The sequence below is a fragment of the Coturnix japonica genome, chromosome 4 (assembly GCF_054131305.1).
Source record: "Coturnix japonica strain WE chromosome 4, WE-NBRP24, whole genome shotgun sequence".
Classification (NCBI taxonomy): domain Eukaryota; kingdom Metazoa; phylum Chordata; class Aves; order Galliformes; family Phasianidae; genus Coturnix; species Coturnix japonica.
Window position 1 is genome coordinate 23,115,783 of NC_140666.1, and position 21,048 is coordinate 23,136,830.

The 21,048-nt window shown below is 36.4% G+C and overlaps 1 protein-coding gene across 13 annotated transcripts in view; it reads right to left on the minus strand.

Moving 5' to 3' along the window:
• Positions 1-1,321: 1,321 nt before the first annotated feature.
• STAG2 (STAG2 cohesin complex component) overlaps positions 1,322-21,048 on the minus strand; it is a 68,194-nt gene continuing 48,467 nt past the window's right edge. For 4 of the 13 annotated variants that reach the window (XM_015860781.3, XM_085546306.1, XM_085546307.1 and 1 more), the window contains 15 exons: positions 20,155-20,225; positions 19,767-19,854; positions 19,548-19,628; positions 17,285-17,377; positions 14,620-14,794; positions 14,092-14,231; positions 12,937-13,038; positions 11,027-11,175; positions 10,325-10,453; positions 9,772-9,977; positions 9,169-9,358; positions 8,971-9,084; positions 8,271-8,397; positions 7,907-7,984; positions 3,167-5,104 (listed from right to left, as the gene is read on the minus strand). In XM_015860781.3, coding sequence (XP_015716267.1) covers positions 5,081-5,104; positions 7,907-7,984; positions 8,271-8,397; positions 8,971-9,084; positions 9,169-9,358; positions 9,772-9,977; positions 10,325-10,453; positions 11,027-11,175; positions 12,937-13,038; positions 14,092-14,231; positions 14,620-14,794; positions 17,285-17,377; positions 19,548-19,628; positions 19,767-19,854; positions 20,155-20,225 — 1,767 coding nt within the window. In that variant the 3' untranslated portion in view covers positions 3,167-5,080. Of the gene's footprint in view, positions 2,751-3,166; positions 5,105-5,202; positions 7,385-7,906; positions 7,985-8,270; positions 8,398-8,970; positions 9,085-9,168; positions 9,359-9,771; positions 9,978-10,324; positions 10,454-11,026; positions 11,176-12,936; positions 13,039-14,091; positions 14,405-14,619; positions 14,795-17,284; positions 17,378-19,547; positions 19,629-19,766; positions 19,855-20,154; positions 20,226-21,048 lie in introns of those variants that run through there. The other 9 variants (XM_015860778.3, XM_085546302.1, XM_015860779.3 and 6 more) reach the window with 6 other exon arrangements.

Below are 21,048 nucleotides of genomic sequence, written 5' to 3' on the forward strand. Positions count from 1 at the left end.
CTGCTGCTTCTTGTCAGATCCACACACCCAGCTCAGGTGAACCTGGGAACTGCACAAGTTACAAGTCATTCTGAAGTAGAAGATGAAGAGTTTCAAGGTTAAAAAACAAGAATTTGTCATGAAAGCAACTTTAAGTACATCATCTGTTCCTTTTAGCTTCGTGGCACTTCAAACAAGCTGCTTTCACCAAGTACAAGATACTGAAATGAGCAAGAAGAATGAAATGTTCCCAAACAAGCTCCTGATAGCCCAAACATGCAGACTTCTCCAGCTACCAGCATTTACGTGCTCTGTCCTTAAACCGTAACCCCCCAGTACCTACAACAGAATGAAAACTAGAGAGCCCCGCTAACAAAGCCACTTCCCTGATCCAACCCGGGTTCATGACGCACCGCCATTCCTGGCTGCAGTGGGAGAGCTCATGAAAAGAAAAAAAAAAGAGGAAAAAATGCAAAAAGAGCATCTGTTTTTCAAGATGCAGAGGGCCACGTGCCAGCACCACAAGTAATGGAAAGACAGGTTTTGTCAGGTGATACTCCAGATCCGGTATGTAAAAGATAGCTGGGTATTTTAAGCTGAAAAGCACCAAGAACAGACTAGATACAAGATACACCGCGTCTCAGAGTGCTTTTGTGCACGATAACAAAAACAAGTGGATGTGGTTTGCATTTTTGCTGTTGGTGAAGTTCAACTGTCTAAAATGAAGAAAACAGAATATAAACCCGTGAAGAGCGCGCTAAAATAATAAAAGAGATCTGCACGTGTCACCCAAGAACTGTGGTTTAACTGCTATTTAAAAAGCAGAGGCAAATTAAATGGCTTCCTGAAACAGCCATACAATGCAGCACCCAACTAGAGCTGCCACGTGGAGCGCCAGCAAGCACTCCAGCTCTGAGCATGCCATCCTGCACTCAGGATCATGGTTATATCACAAAGAAGTGAACATATTCTCTAAAATAATAATAGTTTTAATGTGGGGTTCTGGCAGACAGACACCAAAACACCAAATTAACACGCTCTGGGTGATCTAAGGGGCACTGAGCTTCTTAACTCCATAATGCTACCATAATTTCCACCTATTAAAAGCCAGCAGTAACTACAAAAACAATAAAGCAACTACACCTCTAGTTGGAAAGCACTCATCTACCAAACTCTATGACAAGCATAAGTTCAGTTGTTAAAATGCATGTTTATTTTTATATCTGTAAAAATTAAGATATACTCTAAGAAATTCAGGAGAGCTCAGCAGCATGAAAGACAGAGGAGGCAAATGACAAGCATGGTGGATGTGAATTGGGTTGGTTTTTTTTTTGGATAGAACTATTAATATTGTTCTGTATTACTACATTTTCCAACCACGTACCATCTCCGTCCTCTAAAGAAATGACACCTCTTGGAAATCAATATCAGACATCTCACTAATAAAGCGTACCTATAATTATGAACAACAGAATGGCATAAACCATTCAGTATCATAAATTCATTATAACAGAGTCTCAGAATCATAGAATCCTTAAGAGTTGAAAGGGACTTATCTGTTCCAACCCCCCTGCAATGAGCAGTGACACCCACAGCTCCAGTGGGTGCCCGGAGCCTGGTCCAGCCTGACCTTGGGTGTCTCCAGGGACAGGGAATCCATGCAAAATTGAACTGAAATTAAACTAAAGCAGTCAAAACATTTAAGTAGTATTTTTAAGGGGACGATTTGTATTTTGTCAGAACTCTGAAGCAAAAATTGTCAGTTTTAATAAATGCTTCAATGAACAAAGTAGGCTGTGACATAAATCAGGTCACTGAAAAACAAAGTCGCTAAGGATTGAAAAGCAGTCAATCTCTAAATAAGCATTAAGTGTTTTATGAGTGGTACTGTGAAGCTGCGTGCTACGACAAGCACACATGTAATATGAAAAACAAAGAGTAATAATTTGATGTGGTGACTGCCTACTTAAACCAAGATTAGAGAAGTGAATTCACCGACCCTGTAACAAGTTGTACGAATCAGGAACACACCATCCAAAGGGGGAAAAAAAACCAACAGCAATCATCAGCTTCTTACATATTGTCTTTGGTTGTTTAATATCAGGAAATACTTTTTTTTACAGAGTATCTGATGACTATTTCCTTTCAGTTTCATACCTTCTCTGTGGCCTCTTCAGTAAATCAGAGGACAGCCTTTACTTCTTCGAAGGGCTTGTTATTCTCTACATTTTTATCACATATCCTTTCAAAAGTCAGGTTTCTTTCATTTACAGGCATGTGTACCAAAAAGCTCCCACTAGAACAGATGGTACGTTGAACAGTGAAGGTACTTTCCTTGTGTTATCAACTTAGACCTACTAAAACCATTTTCCATGAGATATTATAATTGAACTTACAGCAAGATTTAGCCAGGAATGAACACTTGTAGTGAGGGAGCAGAAAAGCCCATCCCGTTACACTAGCAGGGATGAGAAGCACTTACCATCAGTAAGATTTCACAAGGAATCCCTTAAGGGCTTCTACCAGAAAGGAGCTTTCTCCCCTCGGTTCTGTGTTGTCTTGCCATTTAAGCCGACAACGTTTATCAGGCACAATACACATAGGAGGACTGGAAAGCAATATATACAGTCAGCCACGTTTCAGCTGATCTTACCCAACGGCCCCATTTGGCTACGGACAGCATCAGAACCAAAAGCATTCTGAGTAACGTCAGGTAAAAGGTCGGAGGAAAAAGAAAGGAGCACAAAGGCTATCAGTAGGTCTTTAACAAACTGTAACACAAAAATAATTAACCATCAATTTCTTGGCATGTAAAAGTTCTATACAAATGTTAAAAATTTTATTGGCAGGTACTAACCTCTGGAAAAGCTCGCTCTGTATTTACACCGCTAATTCTTTTAACAAGTTGAACTCAAAGCATATTTCAAACAATCATGATTGCATAACTTTTCTACTTTAAATTATTAACCCAATTAGTGCTTTATTCACATTTTAAAAACTTGTACAATTTATTACAAATATAAAACAGTGCAGTTTTCCATACATTATCCCAACTCTGAGACAAACACTTAAAAGACATGGAAAAAAAGATTCCGATTTCTATAAACATAACATTTGCATTACTCGTTCCCCTCTCTTCACCGTCCTCCCCTATCCCCGATTTAAAAAGATCAAACATACAACATACTGCAGGTTTATTTTTATTCAAAAAGTTACTGTCTCAAGACATAAATACAAATCAGAAAACAGTACAATTAGGACAATAGAATGTGGAGGACAACAGGTTAAGGTAAATATATAAAACATTTTTAGCTGGTTGAAAACAAAGCTGTAAGAACTGCTTTCACAAAGAAACACTCCTTCAAGAGTAAGAAAAATCAACTTAAGTTTAAAATCATATATACAGTCCTCTCAGCAGTTCTATTAAATGCAGTGGTGTGAAAAACAATATAGGCAGTACTTTTAGACATGAGTATTTATTTATGTAAAATGAGTTAGGCAGATCTAGTTTTGAGTTTGTCGTTATCCCGTGATTTAGTAAAATAATTCTATTTTATCGTGATCCTTAAGATAACCTATGGTTTTTGGCTACCACAGCCGAATGTTTAATTTCCAAGTCTAAAAACAGGAAGCCTTTTTTTGCGTTCACCCATTCGGGGAGATCCTTGTATTGCAAGCGTATTAAGGCATGGAATGATTAAAATAATATACCTTGAGAACTGAGAGACAACTGACAAAAAATATACATATGTAATATAAGTTAATATTTCCTTTAAAATGATGACTAGCTGCCTAAGCCTTGCAAAATGAGTCGATGTCAAAATGGCATAAATCCACTCTCTGTTTTAGACCAAATTTAATTAATTTATTTGTGAATGGACACAAAATGAAGTTTAAAGCTTAGCTTTCAAAGAAGATTATGGGTTGTTTATGAACTTCTATTATCCAATCTAATTTACATACAGAGGAAATGTACTGTAACCTGTTAGAAGTATCTTTAACCTGAAGACTGCTTGCAAAGACAGATAGATAAAACAATATAAAATACAAATTTAAAAATCATTTTTAAAGCATGACTTCTCATGCTCTTCTATTTTTAAACATTGTTAAACTTTCAATATATTTCTGAAACCTCATAATTTTAAGTTGGAATTTAAAAGTAAGAAAAAACTAAACAAACTGCGCAATTATAAAATCAGCACCAATTTATATATATATATAATTTTATTTAAAATTTAGATCCCTATTCCCACACTCTAATAAGCTGTATAATTTTTGTTTAGAATTTTTCTGCAAACATACTACAATAAGCTTCTTTTATTTGGAGACAAAATACAGTGGCACTACTGGAAGGAATTTCACAACATTACATTTTTCTTAAAGGACAAGCAAACTTTCAGGGTTGGAAATGGGCAAGCATGACTGAGACCTGTTACGTTCTGGTCACTCGTAGTTTCTGGACCTTTCTGAGAAGGTTAGCATGAAGCTTTTGGAAGAAAAGAGTGTTTTAGATCAAAAAGCGCTTATAATTCTGCTCCATGTGTTTTCATAATCCATATAAACATTCTCTTGCTGAAGTTTGTGTTTAATTTAAAATACTGACACTCTTCTGGTTCTATCACCATAAGAAAACCAATCCAACTATTATTTCACTTCGTGGATGTAAACGGCAATCCAGCAGAGCTCGTGGTTATTTAGTATAGCCAGCAAATGTATGAAGAGAGGAGCTCAAATCTGTACCAAACACCTCTCAGACTGTTAGGTTAAAACTAAGAGGGAATACTTCTTGTGATCCGGAAATAAACTGATAGCACATAAATAAAATATTGATTTTTCCAACAAAAAGTGTAGCTTATCCTCAAATTGTTTACTTGTCCTTTACATTTCTTTTTTTTTTTTTCTTTTTTTTTTTCCTTTTTTTTTTTTTTTTTTCCAGGCAAACAAAACTGCCCCTTCAATGCACTTGATCTTGAAAGCATGTCATTCTCCTTAGAGAAAAATCTGTTCAGAATTTCACTGTATCTACCACAATTTTGTATTGAAAAACTTCCTCTTCCACTTAGAAAATGACTTCACCACTGATTTATTTGCTGTTCTGGTATTAAAACATTGACACCCCAAGAACCTAAAAAAAAAGTTAGAAACGGTGTCAATTTGTAGTCTACTACACATTTAACAAAAGCAAAGCAATTAATATATGATTTAAGATTAAGACACTTCAAGTTACGTTAAGGCATTATAAGTTTATTTTTTCCTCCATACCAAATTTTACCACACTGATGATTCATCTCATAATATGGAAAGGGCTCCTCATTCAATAGTAACTTTTTTCCCCACACTTGAAACAAACTGGATTTGGAAGGAATGCGATAAAAACTGTGCTTTAATTACTTTAAATAATAATCACAAAGTCATTTTTAATTAGTTGCCTAATCTGGACTTGTTTGACAATGGCAATTATAGGCCTTAACCTGAAATCAAGTGTGCAGTTCCTCACAACTAAGCCTGAGACAAAATACTCCACACGCTGGCTGATGCCATACCCGTGTTCCTGAGCACAGGTCAGCCTGCAGTAGCAAGCTGGGACACCAGCCTCATGTTTCGTATTGAAAACACCATTTTTTTAAATTTTTTTTTTCCCCCAGGAAAAGAGTGAAAAAATCAAAACAAAACTCCCATAAATAGCTAGAATTAAAAGTACTGTCCTTCAGAACATTAAGTGATTAAAAAGAAAGCTTTCCAGAAACAAAGAATCAAATTCCATTTCCCATGTGGGAGCAAGCCACATCATTTTCTGTGCCAGTGAAAGCATGTATCCTCATTGATATGTCAAAAAAAGAAGATTCCAGTTCTTGTGACTGTCCTAGATTTGTAGAACTCTCTATGTCAGCAAGATCCACGGAGATGTGAGTAATCTCCTGGACCTTCAACACTCCTGTTCTCTCTATCCTGTTTCCAAACCAATTTTTACTGTTCTTAGCATTAAACTCACTTTAGATGCATCCTACAAATACAGAGCACTAAGACACAAGTGCCACTGGTGCCAGTAGTAACCAGACACATAAAAAACTGAGAAGATAGACTAAAATGCCGAGCATAAACCATGCATATCCAAATATGTTACAGTATATGTCTATTGGAAACATGTGCAACAACTCCATGGAAAAATTCATATGAATAAAGCAAGTAACTTTATTCAGAGGGTATTTATTAATAAAGTATATTATAGAGTATATTAATAGAGTTTGGTTTGGTTGGTTGGTTTTTAAACATTTAAAATACCCAATGATCAATTATAGCTCTACTTTAAAACAAATTATTCATAGTATTAATGGAGCTTCCCATCTAGGCAGTTAAATTCATTTAGGTGGAGCTTATGCTAAAGAGCAGCTCTCCTCTGTGATGCAGCTGTTTTACACAGCCTTGGTTCCAGGTCAACCACTCTTCCTATGTTCCAACTGGGAGGGAGCATTGCTAGGTCATGTCCCCTTGACTGTACCGTCTTATTTCAATGTGCCTCCTCTCCCTCCTTGTAGGGAAACAATACAGCTTCTTCTGGCACAGAGAGACAGGACCCTGCTAGAGCCTCAGAACCGACTACAATAGCTTGCAGAGCAATGAGGCTGTAGCTGGCTGCCATCATGTGGTGACACTGCCAAACTGCAGCTAAGGAGTGCCTAGCAAATCTTGGGCTTAAACAGGATGATGGTAAAACGAACGAGAAATAAAGTAACAGGGAAGAAAACTAGCTAATAGTAAACGGATTAAACCTGCTCTTAATTTTTGAAACTGGAAAGCTGAAAATGTACTGAAATTGAGTGAGATACACCTGCAGAAGACCAAATTTTCAGTGTTGTCAGAATAAAAATGACTGGTATTTCACAGATCAGTGAACTAAAATTAAGAAGAGGAAGGGAAGAACTATTCTAAAACAAAAAGTCAGAAAACTGATTAACTTTCTGGGTGTTACTTCAAGAACAGAACACACAACAGCTAGATGCACAACCTAATCTGATTCATTTAGCACTAGCACAAAATATATGGATTTGCATTTAAAACAGTATTTAAGACTTTTTTTTTTTTCTCCCATAACAAGAAGAGATTCACGCTGCAACAATATTGTAAAAATATGTAACCGTCTTCCAAATTCCACCAAGCTGTCCAAGATTCCCAGGAAGCCTTGCTGTACTGTCCTCTGCTGGGTTGCTGCAGCTTGTTATTTCCAGTGTAATTTTGTACCAGCTACACAAGGTCAAAAATGGCTGCATACATTACAAGTGGTTCAAGACAGAAGGAATCCCTCATGCAGTTTTTTAAAAGAGAATAGAGACTGCAGATTTATCAAGTCGGAAAAAAGGGCAACTGCAAGCAGAAACTACAGACTTCGGATGTTTTGGACCTAAAACTTCATACGGAAAGAAAAAATACCTCTCATCTCCATAAACATATATCTGTATTGTCTCATTTATTTTCTTCATTATCTTACTTATGAGTAAAAGTTAATATGGCAATTTAAAAAATCCCAAACAATCCAACACTGACAACTGGTAATGCCATCAGAGTCACTCAACTAAGTTCATAATAACAGGAAAGTTGCTTTAATATTGTGTATGCAGGTTTTCATTGTTTCTGTTTTATTTTAAGCTCTACTAACTTCTGCATTTTTTCTCAGGTATAAAGGCTTCTGAATTTGACACAGCTACAGGTAAAGTATTAAGAACAAAACTCCTCTAAACTTGTAAATACCTTAAAAGTTATAAAGCTGAATTACAGCAAAAAGTATTTCATCAGCTGTTCCAGTCTGCCGAAATGAGCTACTGAAGACAGTGTAAAGATTGCATTCTTCCCATTTAAAACTTGAAGTAAGAGAGTGCTGTAACCTTAAGACTGAATTAATATTATTTTCCTCTTACGTAAGTTAACCTACCGATTCATCCATGATCGAAGCGGGGTCAAAGAAATCTGGTTTTAGCTCCGTTCTTTCTCTCCTGTTCTTCGATGGTGGCTATGGAAAGTAAGCAAATAAACACGTTAATGGTAATTTCGGAACATACATACGGAGTATTTCAACTGTTATAAAAGAAGCTAGGTCTTAAAGGGATAAGAAATTATGAGGCATAGATTTTCTTATGTTGTTATTAGGTATTTGATTTCTCAATAAAATGGAATATGCATGCAAGCAGTGGCACAGTCATTTAAGAATGCAGAAATTAACATCAATTACGATGTTTCAACTTTAAAAGCAGAAACCTAAATCTAAGCCAAACTAAAAGGACAAGTAAGTTTCTTACTAGGTCTATGTCCATGGTGTCAAAATCCATGCCTTCATTAAGATCTTCAATTCGCCCTTCTGATGACATCATCACATCTTCAACAATTGGCTCTTCGTCATCTTCCATTAGACTTGTGCCACGCCGACTGAAATAGAAAAAGCATATTGTTTAGCACTTTAGCTTTATATGAATACTTAAAACATCAGTTCAGTAAAAAACTGCCAATAAATGACAATTCTGTTAGACAGAAATTAAGTAATTCAATAAATGCCTAACTACTATTAAAGAAGTATTCAACCAACTAAAAGATTCTAATAGAGTAAATTCTGTGGGACTACTCTGAATGGGTACTGAGAAAATGGAGAAATAAAAAAGCAGATTAAAACTACATCTAACGCACAGATTTCCATGAAAGTACTCATGCTCAACAGAGAAATGAACTAGTTATTTTCTCCCATGCCTTATGACAAGGCAAGAAGGAATGTCTGTCTATGTTGGGAAGTTCTACAAAAAACCTGCATGGCAATCAATCTATACAAACAGACATTTAGTTCTACAGGACTACTCTCAGCTTTTATATCAATTTTAGGTCAAATATAAATATGACAGGCAGAAAAATAATACCGAAGGTCACGAGTCCTTCTAAAGATACGTAACAGTAACACTGTGTTTAATACACTCTTCCCAAACTACCACAGTAACATTAACTCTCACTTACATAGCATGTTGCAAGTTGGTTCTCAGCTTGACGTAGTTCATCGCTGCCCTCTCCTGTTGTTGTCGTGCGGCTTCTTCCTGTTGCCTTTGAGCCAACATCCACGTTACTTGCGTGCTTAAAAAGACCATTATTCTATTTTAAACAAAAACTGTTTTGTGTATGAACACTAACACAATGCAGACCTACATGTTTACGTACTTGTAATCAAGTGGAGCTTGGTGATGTTCAGGCTGCATAGGATAGACACCCATATAATTCTCTTCAGGTCGCAATCTCTTGGGCTCCCTCATTATTGTGGAAGTAAGCTGAGGTGTCTGCATCATGACTGGTGTGTGCATTGTCTGCTCCCTGTTCATCCACATACTGTCACTACTGCTGCTTTCTTCAGCTAAAAGGAAACACTGTGTATTAAACCTTTTCAAACTTTTCTAGAACAGAAAGTGTAAAAGTAACAAATGCATGTACTTCCTGCTAACTGAGAAACAATTTCTTTAACCTTTGTTCACAAATTCTCATGAGACCCCCAAAGCCCTGGCTAGTCCCTAGAGTACTTTTATTTTCTGTAACTTAAATACAACGTAGCGCCTGTATTTCTTTTTGTGCTTCAATGTCAATTCCATTCAAACTCCTCAGATGAACAGGTTTTCCACAAAAATGCAAAGATATTCTATTTAAAAAAACAATCGAACAATCAAACAAACCATTAAATCATGCCAATTCACTCAAGCTAACAAGTAGGGATCAACAAACACTGTTTCTGAGTATCTGCTTTAGTAAACTTGAAAATGAGAAAAGTTCTACCTTCAGGTACTTTCCGTTTCCCTGTTGCTGGCTTTGTTTTCTTATTTCTGACTGTAGATCCTCGACTGCTAATTCCACTAATTACTGACATTGTATCATCATCCCCACCAGCTAATAAAGAGTTTCTGTAGGACATGAGAGGAAGCCACACATCTTCTCTCCGTAGAGACATCTGAAAGGTCATAAACTTCTCCAAGTAAACGTACCTTTAAATGGAAAAAATTAATTAGAAAGATGCAGATTACCTGCAACATGATGTTACTTTGTCAAGACAAATAACTACTGACATCATCACCCAAGACTCCTAACCGATTTAACGAAAAAAGCCTGGTAATGAGAAACTCAGAATATGATTTCTGTTCACCCACCAAGTGAGAAAACAAAAGTAAATACAATTTATCCTTTGTGATTATATTTGACTGCATCACTATGGAGTTGTATTCACGTTCCTGAGGTTCTATTTTAGGTTACTGCAACACACAACATGCACATTCAGATGCACACCTTTTATGGTTATCATTACAAATACTAACGATACCAAGGAAATACTTACACTGTCCTTTTGTCTTGTCTGAGAAGTTTGGAGGAAAACTCACTCAGAATATCAAGAAATGCCAAATTCAGAGGTGGGTGGCTCTCACCTTGTGGATTAGGCTCCTTAAAGGCAAATTCTATGCCATCCCTAAGAAAACATTAAGAACAAGTTACATAAGGCACAAACTGTAGAAAAAGCTCTAAGCACCAGGTGCTATCAACACTGAACACTTTTATCTATTTCAAGAAGGCAACCATTCAGTGTTTCCATGTTCTAGCAAAAATAGGTGTGAACACAATTCATAATTTGAACATGGATGCACCCTTGTTGTCCTCATGTTTCTAACTCACAGTTCAAGTTTTCTGCATGTGGTAATGATCGCCACCACTGACAACTCCATGAATCACTTTTTACTGTTATGAACAAGACATTAAAAATGCTTCTTCATGACAGCATCAACGCTGCTATAATTTACAGCCTTATATTTACAGCCCTACAACAATCCTAAAGAACAGCAACACTGTTTAACATTTGGGTTTAATTCACAGCCAGAAACACAGTCACCACCTAAGTTGGAAATAGGTGATATATAAAATTAACATCTGTAGCGCTGATGCAGTTTGTATTAAACTAAAAGCACTAGACTAAAGAAAAATGCTTCAAATCCTGTTAGGCAAGAAGCATTTACGAATGAGGAAGTAATACAAAGCACACAATTACTTGTGTAACATAGCAATAGCTTCTCTTGTTTTCAATTGATCCAGTCCAAATGTTAAAGCAAAACGTCGAGCAAGTTCCTTTATGCCGCTGAATGTCGGTGATGATCTGTCAAAATTATAACCATTTTCTTGAATCATTTCATTGAAAAGCTGTTTGAAATGAAAAAGGAGATTTTAATTTATTTTTTTAAAAATGATTATGACAAGTTTTGTACCAAACTTCATAAAGTTCAGTATCAGTAAAATATGTTTTTACATTCTGGCACCCAAAACACAAACATGCAGGCTTAGGAAGGCAAAGATAAGGTTCCTCTTGTCTGAAATAAGCTTGGACGATGTGTGCATTTCAAGGATCGTGTCAAGCCAAATACGTCAGACAACAGATTTCAGCGCTTCCCTATGCGGGACATCTACAAGTCCCTGATCTGCACACTAACAGGGGAAAGAAATGGGCTAAATTCTAACGTGGCTTTTTAGTGACAATTTATCAAACAACTACTGCTACATATTTTATTTTTTGTATATTTTCCATAAACTAGAATAATGAATGAAATAAAACAAAAGCAGACTTAGTTAACTTTGGACCACAACAACATGGTGGGTTTTTTTTTGCTGTTGCAGCTCACTCCAACTCAGTTATTCCCCTTATCCACTATCACTTTCAGTATTTCTTCTCTGCTCAGTTTCTATTTTAATGCTAGCTTACATGTTTAAGGTGGTTTGGCTTTAGCACCTTTTATTTCATTGGTGGGTAGGTTGTGTGTTTTTACATTTGGAAGGTACCAAATATTGTTAAATATTTGGGTACCTTCATGTTACCATTCTTACTGTCCCATCAGAGTAATGTAACTGCCTTCCTATTTTGCATGAAACTGTCATTTTGCATGAAAATGAAAAAAATGAAAACTTCATTTTGCATGAAACTACTTTCTCTGTCTTCCCTTTAAAATATATGGGGCAGGTATGCTTATGAGGTAGAAAAGTAGAATTTTCCTGATATCACTAGCAGTTGCTAACTAGTGGAAAGTCAACAAAACCTGTACAAGTACACAGACTTCAGCTGTGTATTTTGTGCTGTAGTGTCCACCAGCTAAAGCCATGCTGCTACAAAGAATAAAAGTCTCATCTTTCTCCTGTACTGGCAATAATACCCATACGGATAAATCAGTTTAGGGGCTTCATTACGGATTTTTTGGGGCTAATTCTCAACTAGATTAATGCAACTGCATGAACTCTAGTACTCAAATAAAGGGGTGGGGAAAGAGGACAAATTGGGATAGCTTTGTCATTTCTACAATAGCAAAGATTTACATTGGATTAAGGTGGTTTGCAGGGACATGCTTTACTGATATGATCTCCTCAATACTATACGTAAGATTCAAGGAGATGGCTCACATGAGCAGATGAATCCAACTCCTGACTGAATTCCTCAAAAAAGATCATTTACTGAAAAGAGCAGTAAAACATGACTGAATTTCAAATCTCTACCACACATTAGAAAGACTGAACGACTAAGACTGGTTTTAAAGAGCATAGGGAAGCATAGCACAACACAATATGGAAGTGTTTTGCCTTGTTAATCTGTTCATGAATCCATTAACCAGGAATTTCACAACACACTTCTGAATAAGTGGCTAAAACTGCTGTTTCAGAGTAACAAGGTAACACACAGTTACAACGTTTGGTATGTACAGGGCTCTCCTAGACAATATTTAGTAAGCACTGGAAAACTCACACCAGTTTTTCAAATAGTTGCACAAGATGGGTTTCAATCTGAGCCTGTTTCTCCCTTATATATGTATATATATATCTATATATATATATAATTAATATATCACCCAAGCTACTAAGCAACAATACGTGACGTACTGTATGGAATTTCATGCATAAAATACTGAAAATCATTCTTACCTGCTGCAAGCTAAGAATAAGTGTTTTAGCACACTGGATTTTGTCTATCTGCCTTGTTTTACTCATTGTTTCTTTAATAATATCACCGTAGTCATTGTAATACTAGGAAAAAAATTCACATAAAATAGGTTAATTTTTAATTTTAGTTGAAAACGTTACATTTGAAAGAAGAATTCAGACAACGTTGAAAAGAAGAAAAATACTAATATGTTCATGCTTGTACATGACGTTATGGTTTAATGTCACTGGTCTTACTTTAGAGGTAGAATGACCTATTTATCTTCAAGGCCATGACACATTTGTTAATGACACATGTACACCTCCTTCAGGGTACGAGATTAGAATCTAATCTTTTTAGTAACTACTGTGACTCTGATGGGGAGGGTTTTTTTTTGTTTTTCTGCTTAATGTAAGCACTTACAGCAAACTTTATAGCAATTTTTTCCATTGAAGACAGCTGCCTGTTTATTTTCTGAAGTATTTAAGTCCAATGAAGACCCAATTAGCTACTTAGTGATTCAAAATATATGTAGGGCACTCAGGCAAAAGCAGGCTGCCAAGATTTTAATTTTTTTCTAATGTAATCACTGAGGAGCAAAGTTTTAACACGTTCACAAAATGAGAACTCATTGTGCAGCCATGAATCTCAGGAGCTAAGAAGGGATTTTATATTTAACAAAGACAGAAACAGACACAAAGAGCACACTCTTTCCAGGAGGGGGGGAGGGTGAAGAAAACTCGCAAATCAATTTTCTTTTCTCCTCCAAAAAATTCAGGCTTAAATTATTTCATGAAGTCAGACATAAAGTTTATCTCACTGAGAAGATTCTTAAAATGCTTGATAAACTTCAAGCTGAAGTAAAAATAGACCATCAAACAGACATATTTAAGAAAATACATTACTAGAAACAAAATAATCATCAGGCTTCCTTCTTCCCTCCCCACTGCTTACATAGGAACTATGAAACCAACTCATCCATTTCTCCCCTCAAGGAGGAACAACTTTACTAGCCCTACAAACTGCTTTGGAGTTTCTGTAGACTTCACACTTTTAATCAGTTATCTCACAAGGAACAAATTAAGTAACAATTTAAAAAATTCAGTTTCTGTACTTTAAAACTTGTAAAAAGTATCAGCACAAAGATTCAGATTTACCTTCATATATTGCTTGAAAATGTCTGCAGCAGTATTCATTTCCACCACAGTATATACAATGAGTTTGCAGAAAGCTGCAAGTAGATTTCTTCTTTTGTGCAATGCTTCAATTTTACTAGCTTCATCATCCTGCTGTCCATCTGGAAAGAGTTTGAAACATGAAAACTGCAGGGTTTAAATTCTTCTAATTTAAGTATAATACAGAACAATGTGGGCCAGTGGTCATGATTTAGAAAAATCACAGTTCTGACAGCCACGCACTTTAGTGCCTATTGGCAAGTCTCTCTTCTTGAGACACGTAATACACTGGTGCCTATGAAACAAAATTTTCATCATTATTATCTTACACATCCCCAAAACATAAAATGCGTTAACAGTCTGTTGACATTTAGAAGTCAAACCTTTCTCCGTGCTCATGCACAATAACCACTGCCAGAAGAAGAAAAAAAACTAACACTGGCAAACAAATGTATTAATTAATTAATCAAAAGGCAAATCATGTGAATGAAACATAAGTTTTGTACCAACCTGCACTATTATTATCGTCATCCTGATCAATGAAGACATGATCTAAAATAAAACTGAGTAGCTCAGATTGCAGTGAAGAATCAGGAGTGTAAACGAGTGGTTCCAACATGTCACGTCCTCCTGTCATAATCTGATGGCTGAAGATCATCAACACGTCGCACAGAATTGTGAAAGCCTATCAAAAGAAACCTTAGTAAATACTTGTTTGGAAAGTGTATTTAATTTGTATTTATTTAAACAGAGAATAATGCATTTCCACTGATCCCAATGGTGCACCCAGGCCTTTTAGAACCTAATCAACTAAAGAGGCAAACTGGAATCTAAAACATGAAGAGCTCCTTATAGGAGGTAGCTCTATGAAGACTGGGTATCTAAATAAAGATGCTGCATGAACTAAGACAGCTAAATATCCAAGTATTTTAAGAACAAAACACAAGGAGCCTGAAAACTTTCTGATAAAAGAATGCTACATGAGAACTTCAGGGCATCAACCACAGAATAGTCCAGTTTTTGTTTTTCAAAATTGAACAGATAAATAAATATGTATTGATCACTCTGGTAAAATATCTAGCACAAATGAGGCCGTTCAATCCTTTCAGATCCTCAGGTTCATCTTGCTTCCAAAAAAAGGAACCAGCCTCTTTCACTTTGCTGGCAAACTTGTCCATCTGACACAGGATGTAAATGTCTGTACTACATCCCCAAGAAGTCTGAACACACCCGCACCCAGACTGACACTGTTCAGGACAATACGTTGCTTCATGATGTACCTATCAACCTAATCTCTTTCACTTTAATGAACAGATCTGTTCTCAAACTCCTCAAAGAAAATACCATCACTTTCCCAGTCAGGGAAATAAACACATTCCTCTTAAAGTCCCCTTTCATAGGATTACAAGGGGAAAACACATGAGGTACACAACTGAGACAATTCTAATGTTGAGGGCATTCACCTTAGCTACACTGTCTTTTCTGTTACTCACAATTTCACACTCTACACTTTGTGATCTTGATACTAGATAACTCAGACCTTCAACATGCCTGTTCATTTCCAGGAAGAAAACATTCTTGTTACAGCAAGAGTTGCAAAGCTGCACTCCTGTGACAAAGCAGACCAGATTTTCAACTTCAAGCTCAACCAGGCTCTTATTACCTTTTGTGGCAAAAAGTGCTCTTGGCTTTTTTGTGATTTGTTTAAATCACAACTATATCTGGAAGAAAGTCTGGTTCTTCCTCATCCTGAGATGGCTTGATTTTAAGTTTTAGCATTTGAATGTTGTTCATGGCATTCACTTAGAATTAATCCTACTATAAGAAATCCATGTACTTCAGGTGGAACCTGAAACTCCTACAAAAGTTTTGGCCGGAACACAGAACAAAAGACACCCAGACCCTGCAGCTGAACCCATTCTTTGACCCAGTTACCCTAAGAATTCAAGGCAAGTACTTTCTCAATATCTCAATTCCATTCAAAATACAAGAAAAATAAAAACCAATCCCCCATCTCCATGCCTGTATTTTTCTTCAAAAAGCATGGACTTTTCTCTCCTACTTGATAACAAGCATTGCTTGCATGGATTAAACGCCTACAAACTTTATACCTACAGACTTAAATTTTCGCTAAAAACTCTTCCCAGTGAAGGACAACTGTATGAGGGACTGACTTGATAAAACAAAATTGCAATTCATTGGAACAGAAGCAATATCTGTATCTTTAGTCAATGGCTCAATTCTTTAGGTCCTAAGTTCCAATCCCATCTTTTACGAGTGCTACATAATCACTGAGGCTTCTACGCCTTAGATAGAATGGTCTCCAATTCTCTCTTAACTAATACCAACAACAACTGATCACTGTGCAAGTGTACCAACAGAAGACCAAGAAAAACAAATGCTGCCTCTCAACAGTGAAATCCCTCAGGTTACAGGGCATGCCTGCATCCATTAACACACACACTTTAACTATTCATCCTTTTTCTCCTGTTCCAGACAGACAAAATCCTGGGGCTATGAAGAACTGAAGAACACACTGTATGCAGCAACAAGAAAAGTTGCCCAGGTATGTCCCCACTTATTTAGAGTAAGAGAAGTAATGCTGTTTCCTTCATGGGTCTCGAGTACTTCAGCATGTGTACACCATAGATGAAATGTGGGAATACGAGGCATTCAAAGACAGAAGAAAAAGATAACTTTATCTTTTATACACCTGTTCCTATCCCTTCCAACTCTGAGTCTATGAATCCACAAACTGCTCCAGTACAGATGTGTGTCATGACAACCAAGACTTCTGAGACGGAGTACTCCCACCTGAATCACGAACTAAGAAGTTTATACAGCACATCTGCCAACTCATTGTTTAAATGACGTAAAAGCAGTAATTAAAAAAACAAAAACAAAACAAGAGCAGTAATTTAAAAAAAAACAAAAAAAAACATACTTAAATAAAGTTTCTGCTAAACTTACTAGAAACAATATAAAGTTTAAGTCAGTTTACAAATTTCATAAAGGAGAACAAGTATAGAGTCCAGGGTGTGTATTCAGACCGAAAGAGCATTAAGCCAAGCATATGAGACGCATATTGTCGCATACACTTGAAAAGGTTCTCCTGCTCATATTTTCACATGACTTTTAAAGTATCAGATTAGAAAACAGTAACGTTCTCACTCACCTGTTCCTTAACAGCAGTGTTTACATTGGTCAGGTAGTGTTGACAAATTTGACAGAACACTCTCATTTGCTTCTTAAGACGTAGAAGATCCTCCTTTAAAAAAAAGGATTTAATGTAACAGTTTTGCTTTTTCAATTTTATATTCACATGTAGTGTATGCACGACCACAGAGCTATCCACCACACACCTCATACACACAGATTCCAGCTCATGTAGAACTGGGGAATTTACATTACAAACCAGCATTGGGGCAGACAAAGAAGGAATGAATACCCCTGAGAAATGTAAAAACCTTTCATGCAATCTAAAAACAGAACAGGGCTCTCCCTTCAAGAAAACAGGTAACGTGTTGGTACAGCGTGTCATTTAATCTCAGCAGGAGAAAGAAAAGCAACAGCTGCTTACTTCTTTATTCAAACAGATTCTTCTACTATGTTTTCAGAACACTTCTGCTACATATAACCTTTTCTCACAACATTTACCATTCACACTGCTATACCAGTGTTAAGAGAACTACACACAGCAAAATATTCTTTTGTTTATATAAAAATATACTTTGAAATTTTAATAAAAATCAAATTGCCTACACAGCTTTTATTTTAAGCAGCCTCTATTATGAAGGTAATCCTCATAGTCACCCTGTTCACAAAGAGCATGCATTTAGCAGTTCATTTTTGTTGAAGAACTAAAATCTTCAGGCACAGTATGTTTAGTCAGTTCTGAGTCTGCGTTTCAAGTTCTTTGCAGCTATGTATCATTGACAGTGAAAAGAAGTCAACAGAACTTTTGTTTGTACCTGGTATATCTGGCAGCAGTCAAGCAGTTAAAATACAATAAAATACGTTTCACTTCTGAACTGCAGTTATAAAAGCTTTAATTTACCAGATCTTATTATACAGAACCAGAAAATATTATTAATAGAAGTGATTTTTCAAGTAAGTTCATTCCTGCTGAACAGTATGAGAAACTTCATTTTATTGCGCAACAGCCAAGTGAAACTTCATTTCCAACACAACTCCTCACAATTTAGTTCGGCTGCTGTCTCTGGGTTTGCAGTAAAATCTTAATCCTTATTAGAAAAAAATCAGACTGCTGCTTCTCTTAAAGAATAAGCTAATAAAGCCTCCAAATCCTTCACTCACTCAAGGAGCTCTCAACAGTGTAGGTATGCACTTCACATCTGACATTCTGTTTTGCACATGTTAAGATGCTAAGCTCGTTAGCCAGCATATGTTGACCGATTTTTTATTTGAAGGACTCTAATTACTGAGTCAGTAAGGCCACATCAGTAACTCCAGTAACAGAAAGTGCAGCTACAGTGTAATGTTCAGGTGTAAGAGAACAACATTCACTATTCTTATAGGGTGTGGAAAGCTATCACAAAAAAGAATGCTTATGGGCATTCAGAGCACAACCTTTTATTAAAATCATCTATATATGCACATATTTTAACAATTCAAAACAATTTCAAAGATCATCAAAATGTTTTGGAACTCATCAAGTCTGTTAGAAAATAAATGGCTTTCCAAAAACCATCTTCCTTTCATCAGGCACTTCACAAAGCAAACCACCTCATCACTCTGTGCAAGCTGTGCTATCTAGCGGACACAAGAAATCACAATCCCTCCTCCAAAATTTCCTGAACTGAAATTGGAAATACAACATTTTCCAGAGCTTTGTCCTCCAAGATTACTACAGAGAGAATCTAAAACGACTCTCTTACTATTTCAGGAAGAAATTTCAACTTAACTTTTTCATGTCTTCATTTAACACGTTTAAAGGACTGGTGAAAAGCAACAAGGCAGGACTGCAGCATACTGAGCAGTCAGCATACTGTGACAGCGTGCAAACCACTGCTATCTCACAAGTTCTGTTTCTCACAGATTTGTCATCAATATTTTAGTCTGCAAACAAATTTCAACTACTCAGAGTAGTAAGACTACTGTGTTACTGGTGGTTTCCTACTCCTCCTTAACACTACTACCATGCCAGACTAATAGTACATGGTAGTAATTTTACTAAAATTACTTAAAATTCTATCAACTTAAACACAGTATGCTTCCATAATAAAAACATAATAATTTAAAGAAATTGTATGACTTAAACATCAAGCATTCCATTGCCGAGATGATGAATTCTGAAGAACTCTTTCTGTATTAAACACCTCTGATTTTTAATCCATTCTATCACAACAGCTCCCAACAGATGACACCACAGTTACATAAAAACGCTGGTTTACTAATACATCTGGAAAAGGGCATACCTTTGTGGAACTGCTTTCGGTAATTTTTGCTAGCTGCCAAAGGATTACATAATGAGTGCACTGAAGTGCATGAATAACAATCTGAAATCCAAAAGAAAACAATATATTAGATGAAAAACGCCGGTTTAAAATAAATAAATAAAGAAAAACAAAAATAAGAAAAATCAGCAACAAAAGCTATTTACTGTTGTTCCTCAAGAGCAGATTTTAGTTACAAACCTGTTCTGGCATGTCTCCATTTTCAATGCCAGTTTTCAGTAACTTGTAGTTGCAGCCAAACAAATCCCATCTTGATAGGTCATGGGCACTGGAAGCATTAGAAAGGAAGCAGAAATGTAAAACAAACATCACTTCTGTAATTAAATTTTATGTTAATAATTGCATACACACACACAACATGTAGCCCCAATATGAAACAGAAGATTTCAGTTTTGCATTTCGTATTATATTCAATAGATGTGATGTGTCCTACATGACACTCCAACTTTCAGACTAAAACAAACACAGGTTGCATAAAACTTAGAGCTATCAAATTTTATAACAAAAGCTACAACAAGCAAAATTACGTAACATGGACCCTGACAGGTATTTGCAGAGTTCTACCTACTTGTGGAAAGCAGTGATTCTCTTCAGTGTTGACAAGACCTGATAAGCATCATCCTCGTCGGGTTCTTCCCCCTGTTTCAAAAACATATCATATGAAATCCTAAACAAAGTACACTAAGCAAACTAGGGAAATTGAGAGAAAAAATTCAAAACTAATAATAATAATAATAATAATAGAGGAAGGACGGGGGGAGGAGAGTATAAAGAACTGCATCTAGTTTATTTAACAACTCTGTGTATTTGTTTTCAGAAGATGTGAAGAGTTTGACAGAGAAGATAATGCATGGCATGCCCTAAACTGCAGGAAAAGCAATCAGCCTTTATGTTTAGAAATCAGGTATCAGAACAAGGAAAAATATGCTGGGGTGGCAGGGGGGAGGGGGAGAAGTAGGAGGGGTACAAGAAAGAAGGAGAAAAGAAACTTAGGCTACTTGAACACAACGCATAAAGTAGGTGTTTCCATTTTCTCCGAAGAATCCAGCAGAGGCCACTATCAGACAATAGATACTGGACTAGTTGGGCCACGGGTCAGTACCTCAATCTTACTTTAATCACAAAGTCTTAGAAAGTCTTTAAGAGGGAGGGATAAGGGAAGTTCTAATTTTCCCAGAAGTTCTGACAAGCTTGTGCTTGAAGAGAACAAAATAGCCAAAAGAAAAAGTTCATGAAGGTATCTATTGAAATGTACAGGATAAACTAAATGAAGACATGGGAAACCCTCATCAGCATACCAGAGGTAACACAAAACCCCTGTCTGTTACTGTCCTGAAGCCACACATTATCAAAGCACAGTCGGTTTCACCAGTCCTACCAGAGCATTTGCCATTTTCCTGTTTGACATTTCATTTCCTTGCCTTACCCCCTGTTCTTTCTATCTGTTGCAAACTGGGACATA